The sequence below is a fragment of the Typopeltis vanoorti genome, chromosome 11, assembly GCF_054136105.1.
Source record: "Typopeltis vanoorti isolate ZY-2024b chromosome 11, IOZ_Tvanoo_1.0, whole genome shotgun sequence".
Lineage (NCBI taxonomy): Eukaryota > Metazoa > Arthropoda > Arachnida > Uropygi > Thelyphonidae > Typopeltis > Typopeltis vanoorti.
The window spans coordinates 37,348,818-37,368,878 of record NC_143559.1 but is presented as its reverse complement, the minus strand read 5'-3'; the positions used below and the strand labels follow the sequence as shown (position 1 = coordinate 37,368,878).

Below are 20,061 nucleotides of genomic sequence, written 5' to 3'. Positions count from 1 at the left end.
TTTTGGATTTGCTTTGGCCTGCTTGGCTAATTTCCTCTCAAAATCTGATTTAGTTGTCTTTACTATGCTAGTTACCCTTCTTGCTTGTGCAGCTCCTGCTTTGTATTGTTACTCATCCACTTAATCCTTACTTGGTTTATTTGCCTAGGTATGTACTCTGATACTGCCTAACTTAAACAATCCTTGACTCCTTCCTAGGCTCTAATAACATTCATATCATGTAGTTTCTTATGCCAGTCATAGTTTTGTAGTTCCACATAAACCCTTTCTTGACTGAAATTTCTACATGTTGATCAACCTCCTGGAACAAGACTCCATTGTCACTTTCCTTGATTGGAGGAAGGGGTTGCTAATGCAGTTATGGATAAATCATCTGATGCTATTCCCAGATCCAACACTCTGAAATCCTTGGTCCATGCCATCACGTGCTGTTTCAGGTAATTAATTATCCCTTGGTATCTGTATAAATTCCATTTTCATTTTGCCACGTGATCTTTCTTCCTTCTAGTCTATATCCCCATAGTTGAAGTCTTCATGATAATTGCTTGGCTTGCACTCATTGTGCTAATTTGCTGATGCATGTTGTTCACATCTTCTTCTAGACCCCCCCCCCCAGGTTTAGAGTGGCAACCAACAATATATATTTTTCCTGTTGGCCTCTATCTCACACTAGACTTACTTGAACGAACATTTCTCTCAGATCAACAATATTCCTTAACTTCTGTTTTTGCTGGTTGAAATTCTTCAGCTATCATTATTAATACCCCTTCCTCCTGCCCTATTTCCTATCTTAAAATACAATATCTGTATCACTGTAATCACATCATTCACTGACAAGCAGGTTTTGCTGATGCCAATAATTTTGGACCAAGTCGAACTGACTAATGCCAAAATCTCCTCTCCTTCAGAGGAGACATTAGTCATCTTTAGGAGAAGTGCAAAAAAGCATTGAACATCCTCTGTCCTCTGCTGAGTGGGATGCTGATTGATGTTCCTTGCTCTGCATTGGTAACACTTGTATGTTCAAAGACTAATTATGGGTCTGAGGTTTACATTTCTGCAAGGGAGAGCACACTCCAGTGGTTGAACCTGGTCTGTCATCAAGACATCAGATTAGCTACCTGTTCTTTTTTAACATCACCCATTCAAAGCCTTTATGTTGAATCAAATGAACCCTCTCTATCAATTGGACGAAAATGTAATCTCTTAATTATGCCCTAAAAAATGTCCCATCTAGATCACCCTACACAGACTAGTCCCTTTTCTCTACGTTGGAAGTCCTGTGTCACACACACCAGACTGCCATCTGTCCTTGTGGTATGTGCATTTAAAGAGGTTATAGACGTTATTAGCATGAGTGTTGACACCTCCTGCACACAATCTGATACCTGTGTATCAGATTTTGTTTGAATTAACTAGTACACACTGTGCTTTCTCCTGTGGATTCATTGTGACAAAGGGGTGGAATGAAGATCTGAAAAAAAAAAAAATAAAAAAATTGAACTTCAAAACTTGGTATTCAGAAACACTTAATGAGTTTTCCTGTATTATGGGATAACCCCAGTACTTTTACACCACCTGGTTAACTTTTTATTTTGCATAAAAGTTTTAAATATAATTTAAAACTTACTTTAAATTATTTTGTGATACATCCATATGTTGGATAGTGTATTTTTGATTTTGTTGCCTATTGAAATTAAAAAGCTTCTTTCCTGATGGGAAGCTGTACCAGAAACTGCAAAAATTTAAAGGAACAACTAATAAATTGAGTTGAAGTGAAGAAATATCTGCAATTTAAGAAATATTTCTTAAATTGTGGATGAATGAAAAGAATATTAAATAAAAGAATGAAACAAGGGTTAAGTTGTTAATATTTTATATAAATTACAAACTAAATGTAATATTCTAAAATCAAAAGTAAGGGATAGTAAAAAAAGTATTCTGTTGTTTTTATGATAAATATCAGAATAAGTTATGAATTGCATGTTTTTTTTTTAACAATACATTTAATATATATTTTGTGTGTGTGTGTGTTATTTTTGAAATGCTAACATTTTAAGTTAAAATGTTAGCATTGCCAAACTGATTTTGTGTGCATCTTAATTTTCATGTATGTGATAAGAATTTTGCATTTTGTTTCAGTTTCATGTAACAGTGCAGAATATACAGTTAATTATGAGAAAACCAGAATTAATTCTGATACTTATATAATTTGGTTCATAATTCTGAAGTTAGTGCATTAAAAAATAAATTCTCCCTTTATTTATGTTTAGCTTGCTGGAATCCAGATCCTCATGGTCGTCCTAATTTTGTAGATATATTAAAGGAATTAGAAGATATTTCACAATCTCCATTTATGAATACCCCTCAAGAATCATTTCATACCTTGCAGGAAGATTGGAAACATGAAATCGCAGAAATGTTTCATGAATTACGTTGTAAAGAAAAGGTATGTAAAACCTCATAGATGATTCCTCTCTTACAGACTCACTTCAGCCTTTCACAGGTGCAGTGTTTCAGCACTATGTCTATTCTGCTGGTACTTCCATGTTCACTGCTCCAGTGAATTAGCAACCATAATTTTTCCACATTCTGTTGCTCCTGTTACAAGAGCTGCAGCTGCTCAGCACTCCTTTAAAGTGCAACTGCAATCTAGCGAATCTGCTTCTATTCATCCTCTTTTATATCTCCCACCTCTGTTCTGTGCAATAGCTTTCCTCAAGAAGTATTCCCTACAATCTGTAACTCTTCAAAAAAATACATCAATAAATTCTTTCTCAGTCCTCATGTGCACCACACACATCACTGATGTGCCTATAGGTCCCTCAGTTTCTCGTGCATGGGATCTATATATATTGTTACATGTATTTCTTTTGTGTTCTTTGTATTATCTTTTGTACAGTGCATGTGAGGTATCTGAGTTCTTGTTCTGTAATTATCCTTAAATTGTACTTATTTAGTAGTAATGGAAACACTACTTATACCTCTCCTTGTATGCCTATTCAGTGCTTAATCTCCTTTGTGCTCTGTGGCCATCACTTAGATTGATCACTTGTGTGAATTAGATTAACAAGGGGGATTGCCTTTGGCTACAGTCAATTCCCTTGTTACAAATATCTAGAGTTATCTCCTTGTTAGGTTCTGGAAAATTTATTTGTTATTGCTGTGCCATCCAGAACCCTTAGATTAGAAAAACTTCTTAATCAAGGAGTTAACTCTCAGACAGACACACGGTTAATCGTTCTATTAAAATAGAACGATTAACCGTGTGTCGTTCTATTAAAATACTTAGTTCAAATTAGCTGAATTTCCTGTACCAACTCTAGTTTGCAGTCGTGGTCTCCATTAAACAATTAAATTCCATTCAGGTTCTAATTAATAAGTGGTGCATTGGATTAATTTATCAGGCAACTAGTTAGGTAAAATTACAAAGGTTCATTTATTAAATTCATGCAATACATGTTCACCAAATGTACACTCAGCTAAGATAATCACTTTCTTAAGTTACAGAACTTAATATAACAAACTATAATTTATATAGCTGAATCTTGTCATAAGACAATGCTATCAAATCAATTGATTGTCTCTTTTGTATTCTTTGATCTACAATTCCTTCCAGGCATTAATTCAATTAACTTCGCTGTTTGTTGAGTATGTTATAGTATAACTACGATTATACTATAACATACTCAACATGATCGACATTTACAATACATTAGACTATGTTCCTGGAGCTGTAACACTTTGCTATTAGACTAAATGCTAAAGTCCTGCCTCTTACATAATATGAGCTCTAATGAATATTCCTGTTCACTATTATACAATAATTCTATCTCTTCCACAACAAAAGAGACTAAGGTTTGTACATTACCAGATCTTTAAGACTTCTTGAGGTCTGTCCCTCAATCTTCAATTCCCTTTACAGCTTACTTATTCTTTATCCTGACAGTCATCTCACCTGGGCCTGGTTTGGAGCTCGCTATTGTGATTTATCCTCTCTGATTGTGGACGAGAAACAGCTCTGCTTAAGTTGGTCCACATGGTCTAGCATGATGGTCAACTTGCATAGATTTCCTTTGTATGCTGACGCAATGCCCACACCTGGCTCGCTGCTTTGCCACTGCAAAGCACTTATCACCGTTGAGACATCGTTCCATTGGCCAGGTTCACCTACACATCTCTGGGAACAACTCGAGCTGGGGTCCCTTGAGTGACGGGTACCAATGCTGAACAGGAGAGCACGAGGAAGAACTGGAATCCAAGAGAAAAAAGTACCTCGAACTGGGGGAGCCAAGCCTTTTAATATTGCACCTTTAGTGGCACCCCTTCTGCATCACACCTTTTTGCCCATCACCATTCTCCTGCACATGGTTCTGTTCTTCTCTCTTAGCATCTTCCGGGAAGCTCGTGCGCGCGCGTACTGTGCTCCGTGCATACGTGACTGCCGTAGGCTCTGCTTCTAATCAGAGTGTCTCGCTCGCATACCTTGAACTCATAATTTTACATGCTAACATATATTTCACAAATTATTCTTCCCTTATGTGGTATTTTTTTCTTGACTATTATGTATATTAACTATTACACTTTTTTTTATAATGTTAGTCAAGTTGCTTTTAATTTATCGTCCTACATGTTTCGCCAATTTTTCTATCGGCATCTTCAGGGAATACAAAATTAGTAAGCTATATGAAGGTAACAGACTAGGTTATAATTGATGGTTCTAATTCATCCAAAAGTGCGAGGTAACAGCTGTTAACAAGATAGCGTTCAGAAGGAATTGAAAATACAGGCCAGCAGATATTTAGATTCAGAGGAACTTAAGTTTTATTGTGACAGTCGTAGGAAAATTAATAGTATATTCCGAAAAAGGAATCGTTGAATTATTAAGTTTTAATGTGGAATTATTATGTGGATAAATAAAAGGGAAATATTGCTATATGCATTTTAAATGGAGTATTGGAGGAAACACTAATTGAAAGATTTATAGTAGATTCCGAAAAGGAAATCGTAGAACTGCAAGTTTTTTTTATTGGAAGAGTTAAGACTGTCAATAAGCATTTAGTGAATAAAAGAAGAATTTGTTATTTACGTTCAAAAGGAATGTTCGAGAAAACTCTGATTAGGAAGTTTCATCTGTATTAAGGGCGCCGGATCTGACTATTATTTCTACTGAAGAAAAGAGACAGAATTAAGTTCAGAAGAATTAATGTGTGCTACATAAGTGATGAGAAAGAATCCTGTAAAAATGAAGAATAAAGTCATATGTCTTTGGAGAAGGGCCTTGACAGAGAGAGAAACTGGCTATGAACATTTTTTCATTTTGAAAACAAAGTGTTTAGTCTTAAGTGTAAGTTTATTTTAAAAAGGCCTTGGATCCAATTAATTTGTAGTTAGTTATGTAATATTGTTTGAAGTGTATGTATATTGTTTTGTTTTATTAAATGTGTTTATTTTGTATTTGGTCTTGAGTCATTGATTATTTGGATTCTGAAAGAAAGAGTTAAGATCATTGCACCAAATGGAGTGAACCCTTGTGTATATAATAATATATAGGTACACTCGGAAATAAAAAAAATAATTGTTAGAAACAGAGATCATCTCTATGGTGGTAGGATTAATATTAAGATAATATCTATGAATATCCTGGAATATAAAATTCCCCACCGATTATTAACAATGGCTTGTATCGCACAATACTAATTTTTGTATGAATTAGAAATCAGTTATAACCTAGTCTGTTACCTTCATATAGCTTACTAATTGTGTACTCCCTGAAGATGCTGATAGAAAAATTGGCGAAACATGTAGGACGATAAATTAAAAGCAACTTGACTAACATTATAAAAAAAGTGTAATAGTTAATTATTCTTCCCTTGTTAAAACATGCAAAGATAGGTAATATTCCTTTACATAGAATCATTCGATGTCAAGATACAATATCTTTAAGGCTTTCCAGTAATAGGTAATATTCCTTTACATAGAATCATTTAATGTCAAGATACAATATCTTTTAAGGCTTTCCAGTAATTTACAATTCTCCTTATATACAAGTATATCCTTGTTGGTGTGTTAAAGCTTGTTAAATCCCACATGAAATATTTCTTAGTGAAATTGGGATTCAAACCCACAGTCTCCAGCCAAGAGACTGTGGGTTTGAATCCCACGTAGGCATGGATGTTTGTGATTGTCGTTCCACCTTCATACATTCACTCTTCTTCTCTTCTGTTGCATCAGACTTATGACTGGTAGCTCAGCAGCATTTGCTTCCAATCTTTTCTTCTGTTTGCTTTCCTCTTTATTTCATAGTATGTTTTTAGTCCAGTGCTTTGTTTTATTTGATCAAAGTATCTTTTCCTTTGTCTTCCTTTTTTTCTTTTTCCTTTGATTTTGCTTTCCATTATTCTTCTCGTCAGACTTTCATGTAAGATATGTCCAAACCATCTGTCTCTTCTTGTTATTAATGTCTTTATCCGTGTTTTGGGTTCATTTACTTCCTTAAGCACTTCTTCATTAGATTTTTTGTCTGTCCATTTTATCTTTTGCATTCGTCTCCAACACCACATTTCAAATGCCTCCAGTTTTCTAATATCTCCTGTTCTCATTGTCCATGTTTCGCTACCATAAAGTGCTATACCCCATACATAAGTTTTTAGAAGTTCCTTAGTTGTAGATGTAGTTTCCTTTTAATACCTTTTCCATTTTATTGAATTGATGTTTTGGTATGGCTATTCTTTTCTTTGTCTTCTTTTGATCTTCCTTCCTCATTTATTGTACTCCCTAGGTATTTGTAATTCTTTACTTGTTTTTATCTCTTTCCCATTTAATTTAATTTTCTTTATGATCTTTGGTTTCTTGCTTGCCAGTAGGATTTTGGTTTTTTTAACATTTATTTTCATGTGGTATTTGTTAAATATTTCATTTGTTGTTTTGATTAACTTTTTTAATCTTCTGCTGTTTGCTATGAATGCAATATCATCTGCAAATCTGAGGCAAAATATCTCCTCTCCACCAATCTTTATGCCGCTGCTTATCTTTTCTTAAACTTCTCTGATGGCATTTTCAATATATCTGTTGAAGAGCAAGAGTGATAATATGCACCCTTGTCTTCCCCACATCTAATATGTACGGTTTCTTCTTTATTATTTGTTCTTATGTATCCCATTTGTCTTACATATATGTTTGATCACTCTTCTATCATTATGGTCAATGTGACTTTTCTTCATAATATTCCACATCATCTTCCAATTAACTTTGTCAAATGCTTTTTCTAAATCCATGAAGCATATATATGTTTTTTGGTTCAGCTCCATTCTTTTTTCGATAATAGTTTTCAGGCTTAGTATTGCTTCTCTTGTTCCCTTTCTTTTCCTGAGTCCATATCGGTCTTCCTCTAGTTGTGAATTTGTTCTTTTATATATTCGGTTTTGTATTATTTTTAATAGGATTTTACTAATGTGCGTAATTAGGACTATTGTTCCGTGTTGGTTACATTGCAGAGCGTTTGCTTTCTTGGGGATTGGTATTATCAGGGATTTTGTGAAGTCTTCTGGGAGATCTCCATTTTCATATATTTTAGCTATTAGTTCAAATATGTAATTTTTTGTTTCCTCATCCAGATTTTGAAGGGCTTCACTGAGGATGTTATCGATTCCTGAGCTTTTCTTATGGCTTAAATCTTGAAATGCTTTTTCACACTTTTCTTTTATTATTGATAGTCCACTATTGTCTTCAACTTCTGTTATTTTCTTCCTGTTCTCCTTGATACAAATGTTCAAGATATTTTTTCCATTCTTGTAACATTTCTTCAGAATAAATAATTAGTTTGCCATTCTCATCTATTAAGGCATTACTTTGTGTGGCCTTTTTCAGTTTGTTGCTGATTTTTGTTATTTGGTTATAAGCTGTTTCTAGATTTCCTTTATTAAACAGTTCTTCTGTTTTCTTACATTTTTCATGGAGGTATTCTTCTTTTGCTTGCTTACATTTTCTTGTTATCAGATTTTTTAATTTCTTGTATTTTTCTTTGTGTTCTACTTTTTCTATATTCTTGTATAGCCTCCTTTCCTCCATTAAATCTAATATTTCTTCAGTTATCCACGGTTTCTTATATTTTGCTTTTCACTTCCTAGTATTTTGTTACTAGCTTTTAGGATATTATCTTTTATTTGATTCCACTTATCATTATTATTTGTATTTTCCTTTGCATTTCCTTGTGTTATTTTTTTGGTGGTTTCCTGAAATTGTCTTTTGATGTTTTCATTTTTTAGTCTCAATATGTTGATCTTTGTGTGTTGTTGTTTTTTTTGGTTGTTTTTTGAATTTCAATTGTGTTTTCATTAATACAAGGTTGTAGTCACAATCAACATCTGCTCCTGGGAAGGCTTTACTAAATTTGACTTGGTTTTTAATTCTTGCTTTAACCATTATATAATCACTTTGGTATCTATTTGTGTCTCCAGGCACCTTCCAGGTGTATCTTCTTCTTTTGTGTGTTTGGAATATTGCGTTTGTGATTATTAATTCAGTCTGTTTGCAGAAATCTACTAGATGTTGTCCTCTGTCGTTTCTCTGTCCTAAGCCAAATTTTCCTACAGTATTATTCTCCTTTCCTTCTCCTACGATTGCATTCAGTCTCCCATTATTATTGTGTTGTCTCTTTGTTTAAATTGTTCCATATATCTTCAATTTGCTCATACATTTCAGCTATGTATGATATAGGCATATAGACCATTATAATGTTCAGGTTTACTAGGTAAGATTGGATGCTAATTGCCATGATTCTGTCACTGTGTTTGATTGTTATGGTTTTGTTTTTTTTTGCCTAAGTGTTTCTTGAGTATTATTGCTACCCCTGCTTTTCCTCTCTCTTTTCCTAAGAATATTATCCTGTAGTCGTTGCTTCAGAAATCACCTTGATCTTGCCATCTTGTTTCACATATTCCCAGTATGTCTATATTAAGCCTCTTCATTTCCTTTTTAATGTTTTCAAGTTTCCTATTTCCAATAGAGTTTTCACATTATATGTTCCTATGTTTGTATAATTTTTCTGCTGCTTTCTGTCTGTATCAGGGTTTCGCTGGTTTACGATCTGAGAAGCCTGATTTCTTCCCCTGCCGGGCATGACTCCTCTCGCCGATCTCATTTTGATTGTTTCTAGTTTCCATGCTGCTTTTTTGCTTTTTCTAGGGATATTAATGTGGTAGTTTCCCCTTGCTTTCCACATCGCAGTGTTACAACCCTTAGTCCTATAAATTGGTCTGGCTTGTAAGTTTCTGGTTATGAGCCTTTCCAACATTAATTGTTTTCAGCCTCAGGCTAGTACTGGTAGTTACTGCTACCGCCCACTACTAGGGTTTGTATCAGAGTTTCCCTCTCCTAGGTATCTCTCTTAGTCTGGCTCCTACCCCCACGAAGACCTGTCCAGCTTGGGTGGCCCTTCTGGTAGTTGTACTACCGTTGGCATAGCTCTTTGGGTTGTCGAAGCACGCAAGCCTCACCACCACATCAAGGTGGAGATACCTTTGGGGGAATACATTCATTCATACAGGTGAATAAACACTCTCCCAAGATGGACTAGGTCACCATGGGAGAGTAGACCCAACCCTCCTGCAATGGGAGGCCTTTACCCCTGCAGTGATGAAAGTTACAGGCTCTTGAAAATAAAATAAAAAATAAATAAAAATACACACCCAATTCTCCATTTACACAGTAGATTGGTTCCAGAAAACACCTTGTAAATGAAAACCATGTAAAAAAGAATACAGTACATATGAAAAAATAGAAGATTGGTTCCAGATGTGAAAACCCGATATGAATGATATCAAACAAAACATATGAAAATCATTGAATAAAACTCTCTTTACTTTTAATGGAATATTTTTTATTTCATCATCATCAAATTCCTGACATATACCCTCAACGGGTGTAAAGCATATGATAGTACTACATGAAAAACTTACATCATTACTAACTTCCTATCTACAATTTTCCTCCAAATCAGTTTGTTACTTGTCAAGATGCCAACATTATGAGATCTTATATTTCTATCATCTAAGGCAGCGCTTCCCAAACTGTGGGCTGCGGCCCCCAAGGGGGGCAGTTAGTTTTGTTGAGGGGGCCATGAAATAATGAAAACAAATTTAAAATGCTTTAAGACTAAGTGTGCCATGTCAAATGTGTATGTAAGATGCTAAAAATGTAATATTTGCATTTGATTTTTGCGAATATTCGCTGTGTATGTTTTGTATTGAATATAAATACAATAAATATTATAATAATATGTTTGTATTACGATATTTTTTTCGATGGGGGCCATGAAATATTTTAATTTTTCCAAGGGGGGGGGCCTTTACATAAGTTTGGGAAGCACTGATCTAAGGCACTTTGTACCGTATCAATTTACCCATATCTTGGTCTTCCCTGGGTTGTTTTCCTGCCAACCTGGCAGAGAACACTTGTTTTGCTAATCTTTCCTCGCCCATTTTGTTTAAGTGACCATACCACCTGAGATTAGGACTGCTAATGCATTCCTGTATGCTGACAATGTCAAGTTCTTTCCTAATATCCTTGTTTTTAATATGATATTGCCATTGATGCCATCTGTTCATGCCTCTAATCTTTCTCAGGACTCTTATCTGTGGTCTCTAGTCTTTGGTCAAGTGTTTTACTTCTGACCCAGCTCTCAGATCCATAAGTTAAAACTGGTTTGAACACTTTCTTGTATACAGCTAATTTAGTGTTCTGACTAATTTCTCTCTTATTCCATATGAATTTATTCAATTGACTTCCTACCATACCAGCTTTATTGATTCTGTTGTCTATTTCCATATTTAATTTACCATCTTCACTAAAAATCATGCCTAAGCAGCTGAAAAGTTTTACTTGTTCCACAGGTTCTCCGTTCAAAACACAGTTGACATTTTCAACAATTCTACCTATTTTCATTGTCTTTGTCTTTTTATTGCTGACCTTCATATCATATCTATTACAACAGTTATTCAATTTAGTCAAGGAATTCTGCAGGCTTGTAGCAGATTTATTTAGAAGTATAACATCGTCCGCATAAAGCAAAGAGCTGACATTAACATCTCCAATTCTGATATCATGTTTAATACCACTTTCCTTCATAATGTGATCCATATAGATAATGAATAACAGAGGGGATAATGTACATCCCTGTCTCACACCAGATTTAACACTAAACCATCTTCCTGTACTTCCTTCAATTCTAACTGCTGACTTGCAACTCAAATAAAGACAAGGTATTGTTGATATAATGCCCCATTGACACCATTTAACTGTAGCGTATTAAATTGCTTCTCTCTTGGCACCTTGTCATATGCCTTTTCAGATCTACAAAACTTAAATACAGATCTTTGTTATATTCCCATGCTTTCTCAACTATTTGTCGTAAAGTGAAGATCTGATCCTGACAGCCTCTATTTGGCCTGAATCCAGCTTGTTCTTTCACAATTCTTTTTAATTTTAAATACTTATTTAAAGTATATACATATATATCTTTCTTAAATAAAATAGTGTGTCGCTAAAAAAAACAAATTCAAAAAGGCCCAAATACACCTGCACATATGGTTATTAGTTAAATTTTATTCGCTGTCACTTTCTGACAGTAGCTGCATTCTTTTGTGTGAGACTGGAATTAAATCACTTCCATCACTTGAAACACTGTCCTTCCTGTTTATACTGCAATGGTGAAACTTTTTCTTCAATAAAAGGAACTAAATTAGCACTAATTTCCAGTAATCCTGAAGGTTGATTTTTTTTTTTTTTTTTTTATTACCACAAACTCTGTAATTAATCGTTGAGATCCTGTTTTGACTAGATCTTTGTATAATTCTTCATATTACACCATACATGACTTCAGTTCACATTTAAACTGTTCAGCTTGTTCCGTATTTGGATCATGTGTAAGAAAATTACTTTGCCATTTGAAGCCCTTCTTTAATTAATCCTGCAGTGAGTGGAATCTCCATCATCACCACTTTTTTTCTTTTTCATCGAAATTCTCAAGGACATCTTCTATTATTTCCTCATCACTAACAGCCTTGTCAACCATCAATTCTTCAATATCTGCAGAGGAAAAATCATCAAATCCTTCTCCACCAACTGCATGTGCTAATCTGATGATATTGGGATATTTAGTTGTATGCAAAGATACAGGGTTTTTCTTTTTCATACATTCGGCCAAGTAGCTTTCCAGCATGCATTTAAAGTTGATGGTTTCAATTTTGATAACGCCAACTTAGCAAGTTTGATGTAATCTAAAATATAAAATTTCTTCCACACATCAATAACTCTCAGTAAATTATCCTTATCTAGTTTATCAAAAATGTATTGGAATGTTCTTTTCTTATCTTATGTAGTTAGTTTTGAAGGTAGCGATCACACCCTGGCCTAGTGGTTGTATTAAGTGGCAGAAAACAAAATTCCACATTCGGGTTTTCCAAAACAGGATGGCCAGGTGCATTGTCTATAATCAATTAAACTCTAAAGTCCCGATTTTTTTCATCAAATAGCATTTAGCTTCTGGAACAAAATGATGGAACCATTCATTAAAAATTTATTTTTTAACCCAACCTTTTTTGTTTGCACTTCCAGTGCACTGGTAACATGTTAAAATCTGTACCTTTCATTGCCTGCAGTCATAGGGATTGATTAATGAGTAATGGTTTTTATAGATGATCTCCTGAAGCATTGCTACAAAATAATAGTCACATGATCCTTAGCTGCTTAAAAGCCACAACACTTTTTTGTGAATTCGCTATATAAGTTCTACTTTGCATTTTTTTTCCCCAAAAAACGCCAGTCTCATCTAAGTTCCAAACTTGATCAGGAGTGTAGCCACCATGTTCAATAATTTTGGACAGTTTTGAAAGAAATTCCCTAACTGCTGGCTCATCTGCAGATGCGGCTTCTACTTTTTTCACATTAAAACGCAAGCATCTTTTGAGAAATTTTGTAAGCCAACCTCTGCTTTGCAGAAAAATCACAATTGTTGTTTGATTTTTGTGAATTCGCTATATAAGTTCTACTTTGCATTTTTTCTCCCAAAAAATGCCAGTCTCATCTAAGTTCCAAACTTGATAGGAGTGTAGCCACCATGTTCAATAATTTTGGACAGTTTTGAAAGAAATTCCCTAACTGCTGGCTCATCTGCAGATGCGGCTTCTACTTTTTTCACATTAAAACGCAAGCATCTTTTGAGAAATTTTGTAAGCCAACCTCTGCTTTGCAGAAAAATCACAATTGTTGTTTGATGTTGTCGGTTCCTTTTCCTGAATCTGTTTGTACAACCATAATGTTTTCTGTTTGACATTTCCATCTAAAGGTATTCCTTTTTGTGAACAATCTTCTATCCACATCACTAGGGCCTTTTCCATCATCACTTTTATAATGTCTCTCATATACAATGATGACTTTGCACCTAACCATCTGTTCAATGAAAAACAGATTTTCTAATGCCCTCTTCATTTTTCTTCATTATGGTAGCTTCGTTCAATCCAAAATATTTCTCTAAGGATATTGAACCTTCTCCAGCTGCTAAACGATCTGAAATTTGGATCTTACTTTCTAAAGAAATAGCTTTTCTTTTCTTCTGTCTGACTGAATTATCTGACATCATGATTAATGGAATAATGTTACAAAAATATCTGAAAAGAATCAATAATTTATTTTACTAATTTAATACGATGGGTACAAAACTTCAAAATTATACATACCTGTATAACTCTATTGCGCGAACAAAACACAAGACGTGTAAACATTTTGAATTGTAAAAAGAAATTATTGTTTAGCAAACAGCTTAACTCCTTCCAAGCAGCTTTATGTAGGCAGTCCTCCCATAATGGACCAACTTCGAGGAATCAGCATAGCACCCTTCTGCTTCCAGGAACCAACGGCAAGTGAATATAACGGAACATCTGTGGGCTTAACTTTGGGGAATCGTAATTACAAAAATTGATTTTTTCGTTGTCGCTACAATTGTCTACATTCTGTAGCGTAGAGTAATCCCTGATATTTAAAACATTGAGGGGGTTCCCCAAAATTCAAGTACATATGTACTGTTCTAGGAAATTATAATTATAATTATAATTGAAAATACCCTTTTTAACAGAACTGAATTTGAACAAAAATTTTAAAAATAAGTGCCATTTGAAACTGTCTAAAATCAAAATATACCATATAAAAGTAGAATTGCTTCTGTTTTCTAAACCATGTTATTTCAAAATCGTGTAAAAAGAGAATTAGCTGTATATATATTATATAAAATACAGTAATCTATTGTTCTTTTACTCGCATCAGGAAGGCAATTTGCCATTCTGATTGTTGAAGGATTGGATAATTGAAGTACAATTATATGGTGCTATTCCAGAAGTCTGTTGACATGCAGTGGTCAGTTAATTGAAAGATCATTGTTTTAAAAGCCAGATAAATGCTAGATTACTGTAATAATAAAGAAATGAAACAAAATAGTAATTATTCCACTGTAATGAATCTGAGCAGGTTTTATTTATATAGTATAGGAATGTCCATGTTTGTGTTATTTGCAAGATTAAGATAGTGATGAAATATGGTAGCTAAGAACACCATAACCATGTTACTCATCATCATTGACAGCCATTTTCTGTCTACTGCTAGACAAAGGCCTTTCCTAATGTCCTCCATTTTTCTGTATTATCTTGAGTTTTTCTATGCTTTTCTATCTTCAGGGGCTCATTTCTAGTGACCATGGAAGTGGTGAATCCACGGTACTTGATCTGGAATATGCCTTACTTCACATAATGTTCATCTCTCATATTATCTGTAGACTGGGCTCTCCTCTTATTTCTTTCTCCTTTTCTTTTTGTCTTGCTCCTTTGCATCAATGCTGTTAGATCATTCCAGGACTAGGGTATATCTTTCCTGTCTTGCTGAGTCTTCCTGCTCTCCCAGGTATTTGTCTTACCTAAGTAGGCTGCTTTTCTACAAAGCTTTTTCAACAAGGAAGGATTAGACCCCCCCCTCAAGTGATGAATTATAGGCATAGAAAATTAATGTCATTACTCAGTTGAAATCCTGTGGGGAGTATTAATATTGGTAGGGATGTCTGAAATTAATTTTGAGAAAATGGTAATTCTAAAAATGTGTTTTACTGTGGTTAATAGTATTAACCTGTTTTAGAATTGGCACTTTAGAACTATAAACCTCCCCTTTATCTATATTTAATTAGCTGAAATCCAAAACCTAGTATTTGCCCTACTTTGCAGTAATATTTCAGTAATGCTTCTGATAACCATATTCATACATAAAGTGTGTATTTTCCTACATGGTTTTGAAGAATTTATTACTAGGTAATGATTAAAAAAAAAAAAAAAAAAATAGATCTGTTAAACTTGAGGCTAGCATAAATATGGATAATTATTTCTATCATGAACTGCCTTAACCCGAATTAAACTTCCAAGGTATGCATTACCATAATTCTAAGTCCCCTCACATGAGTCCACACAATTCATCAGCAGCAGTTCATTGCTGGAAAAGTCATTGTGGCAAATATTCTTTGCAGGCAAAAATTTTTTTCCAGAAAATTCATTATGGAGAAAATTCTTCACAAGAAAATTGAAATTGTATTGTGATGCTACACATATATGAAAAATGAATGCAAAACAAGAAGTATTTTAGAACATATCGTTTCTGTATTATTTATTTAATTAGATTTCATTTAACCTTTTTATAATATTCTGTATAAAATGAAGTTAATATTTTGTATTTTACTGATCACTGAATTCCCTGATTTCTATTTATTTCTTAAAATATCAGTCATTCTTTTTTTCTGACTTGGTTATTGTAGATAGAATATATTAATATTTTACAAAAGTGTAATAGGGCGGTTAGGGAGTAAGAGCATAAAATTTAAGAATGTTTATTTTTGTAACCTTTCACTATTTTTCTGTGGACTTAAGACACTTTTCCAGATGCGATTTATTATTATTATTTTTTTTTTTTAATTTTATTAATTTTTTTGAGGTGCTTTCAATTATAGGATACTGTTTATTTTGGAACTGACTCCATTTTTTTTTCCTGCATAATAAAGAGATTTTAAAGGCTGTTATTGTTTTACAAAGATATTTTGAGACTGTGCACTTTTGAGTTGACGGTGAAATTACATAAATCTTTTCATGGTGTAAATCACATTAAGTAAAAATTCTCATGAAACACTAATCTTCACCTTATTCTCCAATAGTAGTATTTTATGAAACAAATAAATTTTAAAATTGATATTTGATAATATTTGTCTTCTTAACTGGAAAAAATAAAAAAATTAAAATATATATGCGCTCTGAAAGTGAAATACACCTAAACCTCTTTTTACGCGATAGATACGTTCCTAAAAATTACGCGTAAATAGAATTCATGTAAAAAGAAAACTACTGACTCCATAGAAAAAGTGAAGATTGGTTCCAAACCTGAAATATAAGCGAAATAATGAAAAAAACAAACAAACATTAAATTTGTTAGGATCATAAGATTTTTATTTACATTTCATGGAGAACATTTCATATAATGAATTTTAATAACTTAAAAAAAACATATTCATTTCAATTGTTTGCTAAGGATTCTATAAAAAAATTATGTTATTCGCTATCAGTTTCTGACAATAAACGCGAAAGCTTTTGTTTTCGTGAGATTGTAATATCACTAGAACTACTTGATATGATATTATCGACATCGACTTCCGCATCAACTTGTAGAATTTTTCTTTGAACTCAGTTATTAATTATTTCGTGATATAATTCTCTGTATGAAGACATTATTAACAACTTACGCTCACGTGAAAACTTCCCAGCACGTTCTTCATTTGGATAATGTCGGGCAATATAATTGCATAAATTACTGGCCAGTTTAAGACCTTCTTTAATTATATCAGCAATAAAAGTAGGATTATCTTGATCATTATCATTAACTTCTTCGCTTTCAGGAGTCTCGGAAACAGTCTCCACCATTTCGTCTTCGCTAAGAGATTTAACAATTCTTCGATATCTGCCAACATAAAATCATCGAATCCTTCTCTGCCAATTTCACATGCCAAACTTATTATATTGGGGAATTCTGCAGTATGGTTGAAGGGAACAGGAGCATTCTCTTTAACACATGCATGCCAAATAGCTTTCCAGCATGCTTTCATAGTTTCTGGTCTCAATTCAGATAACGATAACCGAACCTGATCAATACAATCCATAATTGAAAATTTTTTCCACTGACATAACTGACAGTGTTTCATCATCATTTAGCTTGTTCAAAACGTACTGAAATGTTCGTCTGACATAATGTTTTAAAAGTCGCAATTATACGCTGATCTAGAGGTTGTAGCAGTTATATGGTATTGGGTGGCAGAAAAAAAAATTGCACATTTGGGTGTTCTATGGCAAGATGACCAGGTGCATTATCAAGAATCAAAAGCACTTTAAATTCGAGACCCTTGTCATTCAAATAGCGTCTAACTTCTGGCACAAAATGTGTATGGAACCACTCAGTGAAAATATCAAAACACCCAAGCTTTTTTGTTGGCCATCCAATGAACTGGCAATTTTTGAAAATCTACGCCTTTCATTGGCCATGGTCTTAATGATCGATTTATGAGCAGTGGTTTTAACATCCGATCTCCTAAAACGTTCGAACAAAATAGGAATGTTATGCAATCCTTTGCTGCTTTGAACCCACCAACATTTTTTACATTTTTGATAAGTAAGTTATGTTTGGCATTTTTTTTTAGAAAAGGCCGGTTTCATCCATATTCCAAACTTGTTCACGAGTGTAACCTCCATCTTTAATTGTTTTAGCAAGTTTTTGTGGAAATAATTTAGCAACTGTTTCATCAGCAGAAGCCGTTTCACCTTTAATTTTTATATTATGAAGAGCATGTCTTTTAATAAACTTAGCCAGCCAACCATTGCTTGCATGAAATTCATATTTTTTCTTCGATTGAGATGAAGTATCTGGCTGCAGTTTTTTAATCTGTTCATTTTATGAACAGATTAAAAAAGATAATGTACAAAATTTTTTTTTGTACATTATCTTCTATCCACATCACTAAAGCTTTTTTGGCCTTTTCTAGAACAACATCTCTTGTTGATAATTTCGCGCTCGATTTTGTACCAGAACATACCGCTTTTCTAATAGTCTCTCATTTTTCTTTATAGATTTGACAGTTGATTCACGGACTCCAAAATGCTTACCCACAGCCGTTGCACCTTCCCCAGTTTGAAGACGATCTAAAATTTGAATTTTTATATCCAAGGAAACGGCTTTTTTTTGGCAACATCATGTGAGGGCTGGATTAAAATCTTCGGTTAATGAAATGAAAGTTTGAAAATTACATATAGCTTACTATTTATTATTTCTTAATTTTATAACGCGATTAAAAAATGCAAATACAAAAATTGCAGTAACTGTGTTGTCTACTCAAAAACACCAAATTCATACCGCTAAGAACTGCTTTTTTATGCGCAGTCAGTTATGTATTGTAATTCGGGGAATTCCCAATAAATGAAATTCGTAATTCGGCTAAGGCTCCCAAAGTGAAGAATTTCACTTTGGGAGCCTTAGCCATGATTAAAATATTAATATCCCATCTACAGAGTCTAGTGTCTAAATAAGAAGAAAAAAATAATAATATTTTAAGAAATAAACAAAAATTAGGGAACTCTCCAATCAGTAAAACACAAAACATTAATTTCTCTTTATACAAATAAAAATATTATAAAAAAAGTTAATCTAATTAAATAATACAGAAAGAAACTATATTTTCTAAAATATTTCTTCTCTGGCATTCATTTTTCATATGTGTATCATTTAAATGTTATTTCAGTTTTCTCATGAAGAATTTTCACACAATGAAATGTCGGAGAAAAAATTTCCATGAAACCTTGTCACACAACAACCAAAGCTATTCACTAGTATCCACAGCAGAATGTGCCTTCCTCAGACTGTAGGCCTTAAGTCTGATAATTTTCATTCTCTTTTATCAGGGTGCATTTTAGTTTTATGCTAAATCTTTGATGATGTATCTGTGAGAGATGAAATATAATAAACATTAAACTGTTTATATTAATATGCTGTGTTGTGCATCATCAAGTTTCTGATATCCACCCTCAAGGGGTGTTCAAGTTATTATGATAGCACTGCATTATTAAGTTTATATTATTATTAATCTCTTATCAGCAATTTAACTCCAAATTAATATATTACTTATTAGCATTCCGATATTCTCATATCTAACATTTTCATTCTTCTAAGGCATCTCTGATTGAATCAATCCATGTAGACCTTGGTCATCCTCTGGGTCTCTTTTCTGCCATCTTCTCATCAAACACCTGTTTTGCTAACCTTTCTTCACCCATTCTATCATTTTATAGAATCTCATGAAGAGCATCTGTTCTGATCACAAACATACTACCACGTCTGGGGTAGTCAACGTGTGGAGAACTGCAGTCTGGTATCTCGATGCGAAATATGCTACAAAGACACATGCGACCGCATCCGGGGCAGCTGATACGTCGAGAGTTGCAGTCTGGAATCTCAATGAGAAATATGCTACGAGGACTCTCAACATACTTCAGCTAAACATCAATGGCTATCAAAAAAAGATGGAAGAGCTTAAGAACATTTTATACAAAAATAACATCCACATTGCATGCTTACAAGAAATGAAACAAAATCAAAGGCTATTCAACATTAAGGAAAGAACAGATCAGATCATTCTGGCAGAGGTCTACACTGTTATGCTATACTCTTACAGATCAAACACATTATATATAAGGAAATCATATCAACTACAAACAGCAATATAAATAAACGCAGAGGCTCAAGCAGTGAAGATATTGGGTGCTTAAGGGTCAAAGCTGTATAACTGAGAGGAGACCTCCACATAGCCTTTAAAGGAATGTGGAGAACCGACCAGGGCTTCTGACCTAATGTCCAATCCTCACCTTCTCATGGTGCACCCTGTTAGGTATCTACTTGGATACTGAACGAACGAGGATGAGCTTGCAATTTGGGATTTAGCCG

The 20,061-nt window shown here is 33.8% G+C and overlaps 1 protein-coding gene across 2 annotated transcripts in view; it reads left to right on the top strand.

The window, feature by feature from the left end:
* LOC150101446 (mitogen-activated protein kinase kinase kinase 11-like) overlaps positions 1 to 20,061 on the top strand; it is a 201,724-nt gene that overhangs the window by 58,047 nt on the left and 123,616 nt on the right. For both annotated transcript variants that reach the window (XM_090400189.1, XM_090400188.1), the window contains exon 4: positions 2,274 to 2,449. In XM_090400189.1, the coding sequence (XP_090256315.1) occupies positions 2,274 to 2,449 (176 nt within the window). The remainder of the gene's footprint in view (positions 1 to 2,273; positions 2,450 to 20,061) is intronic.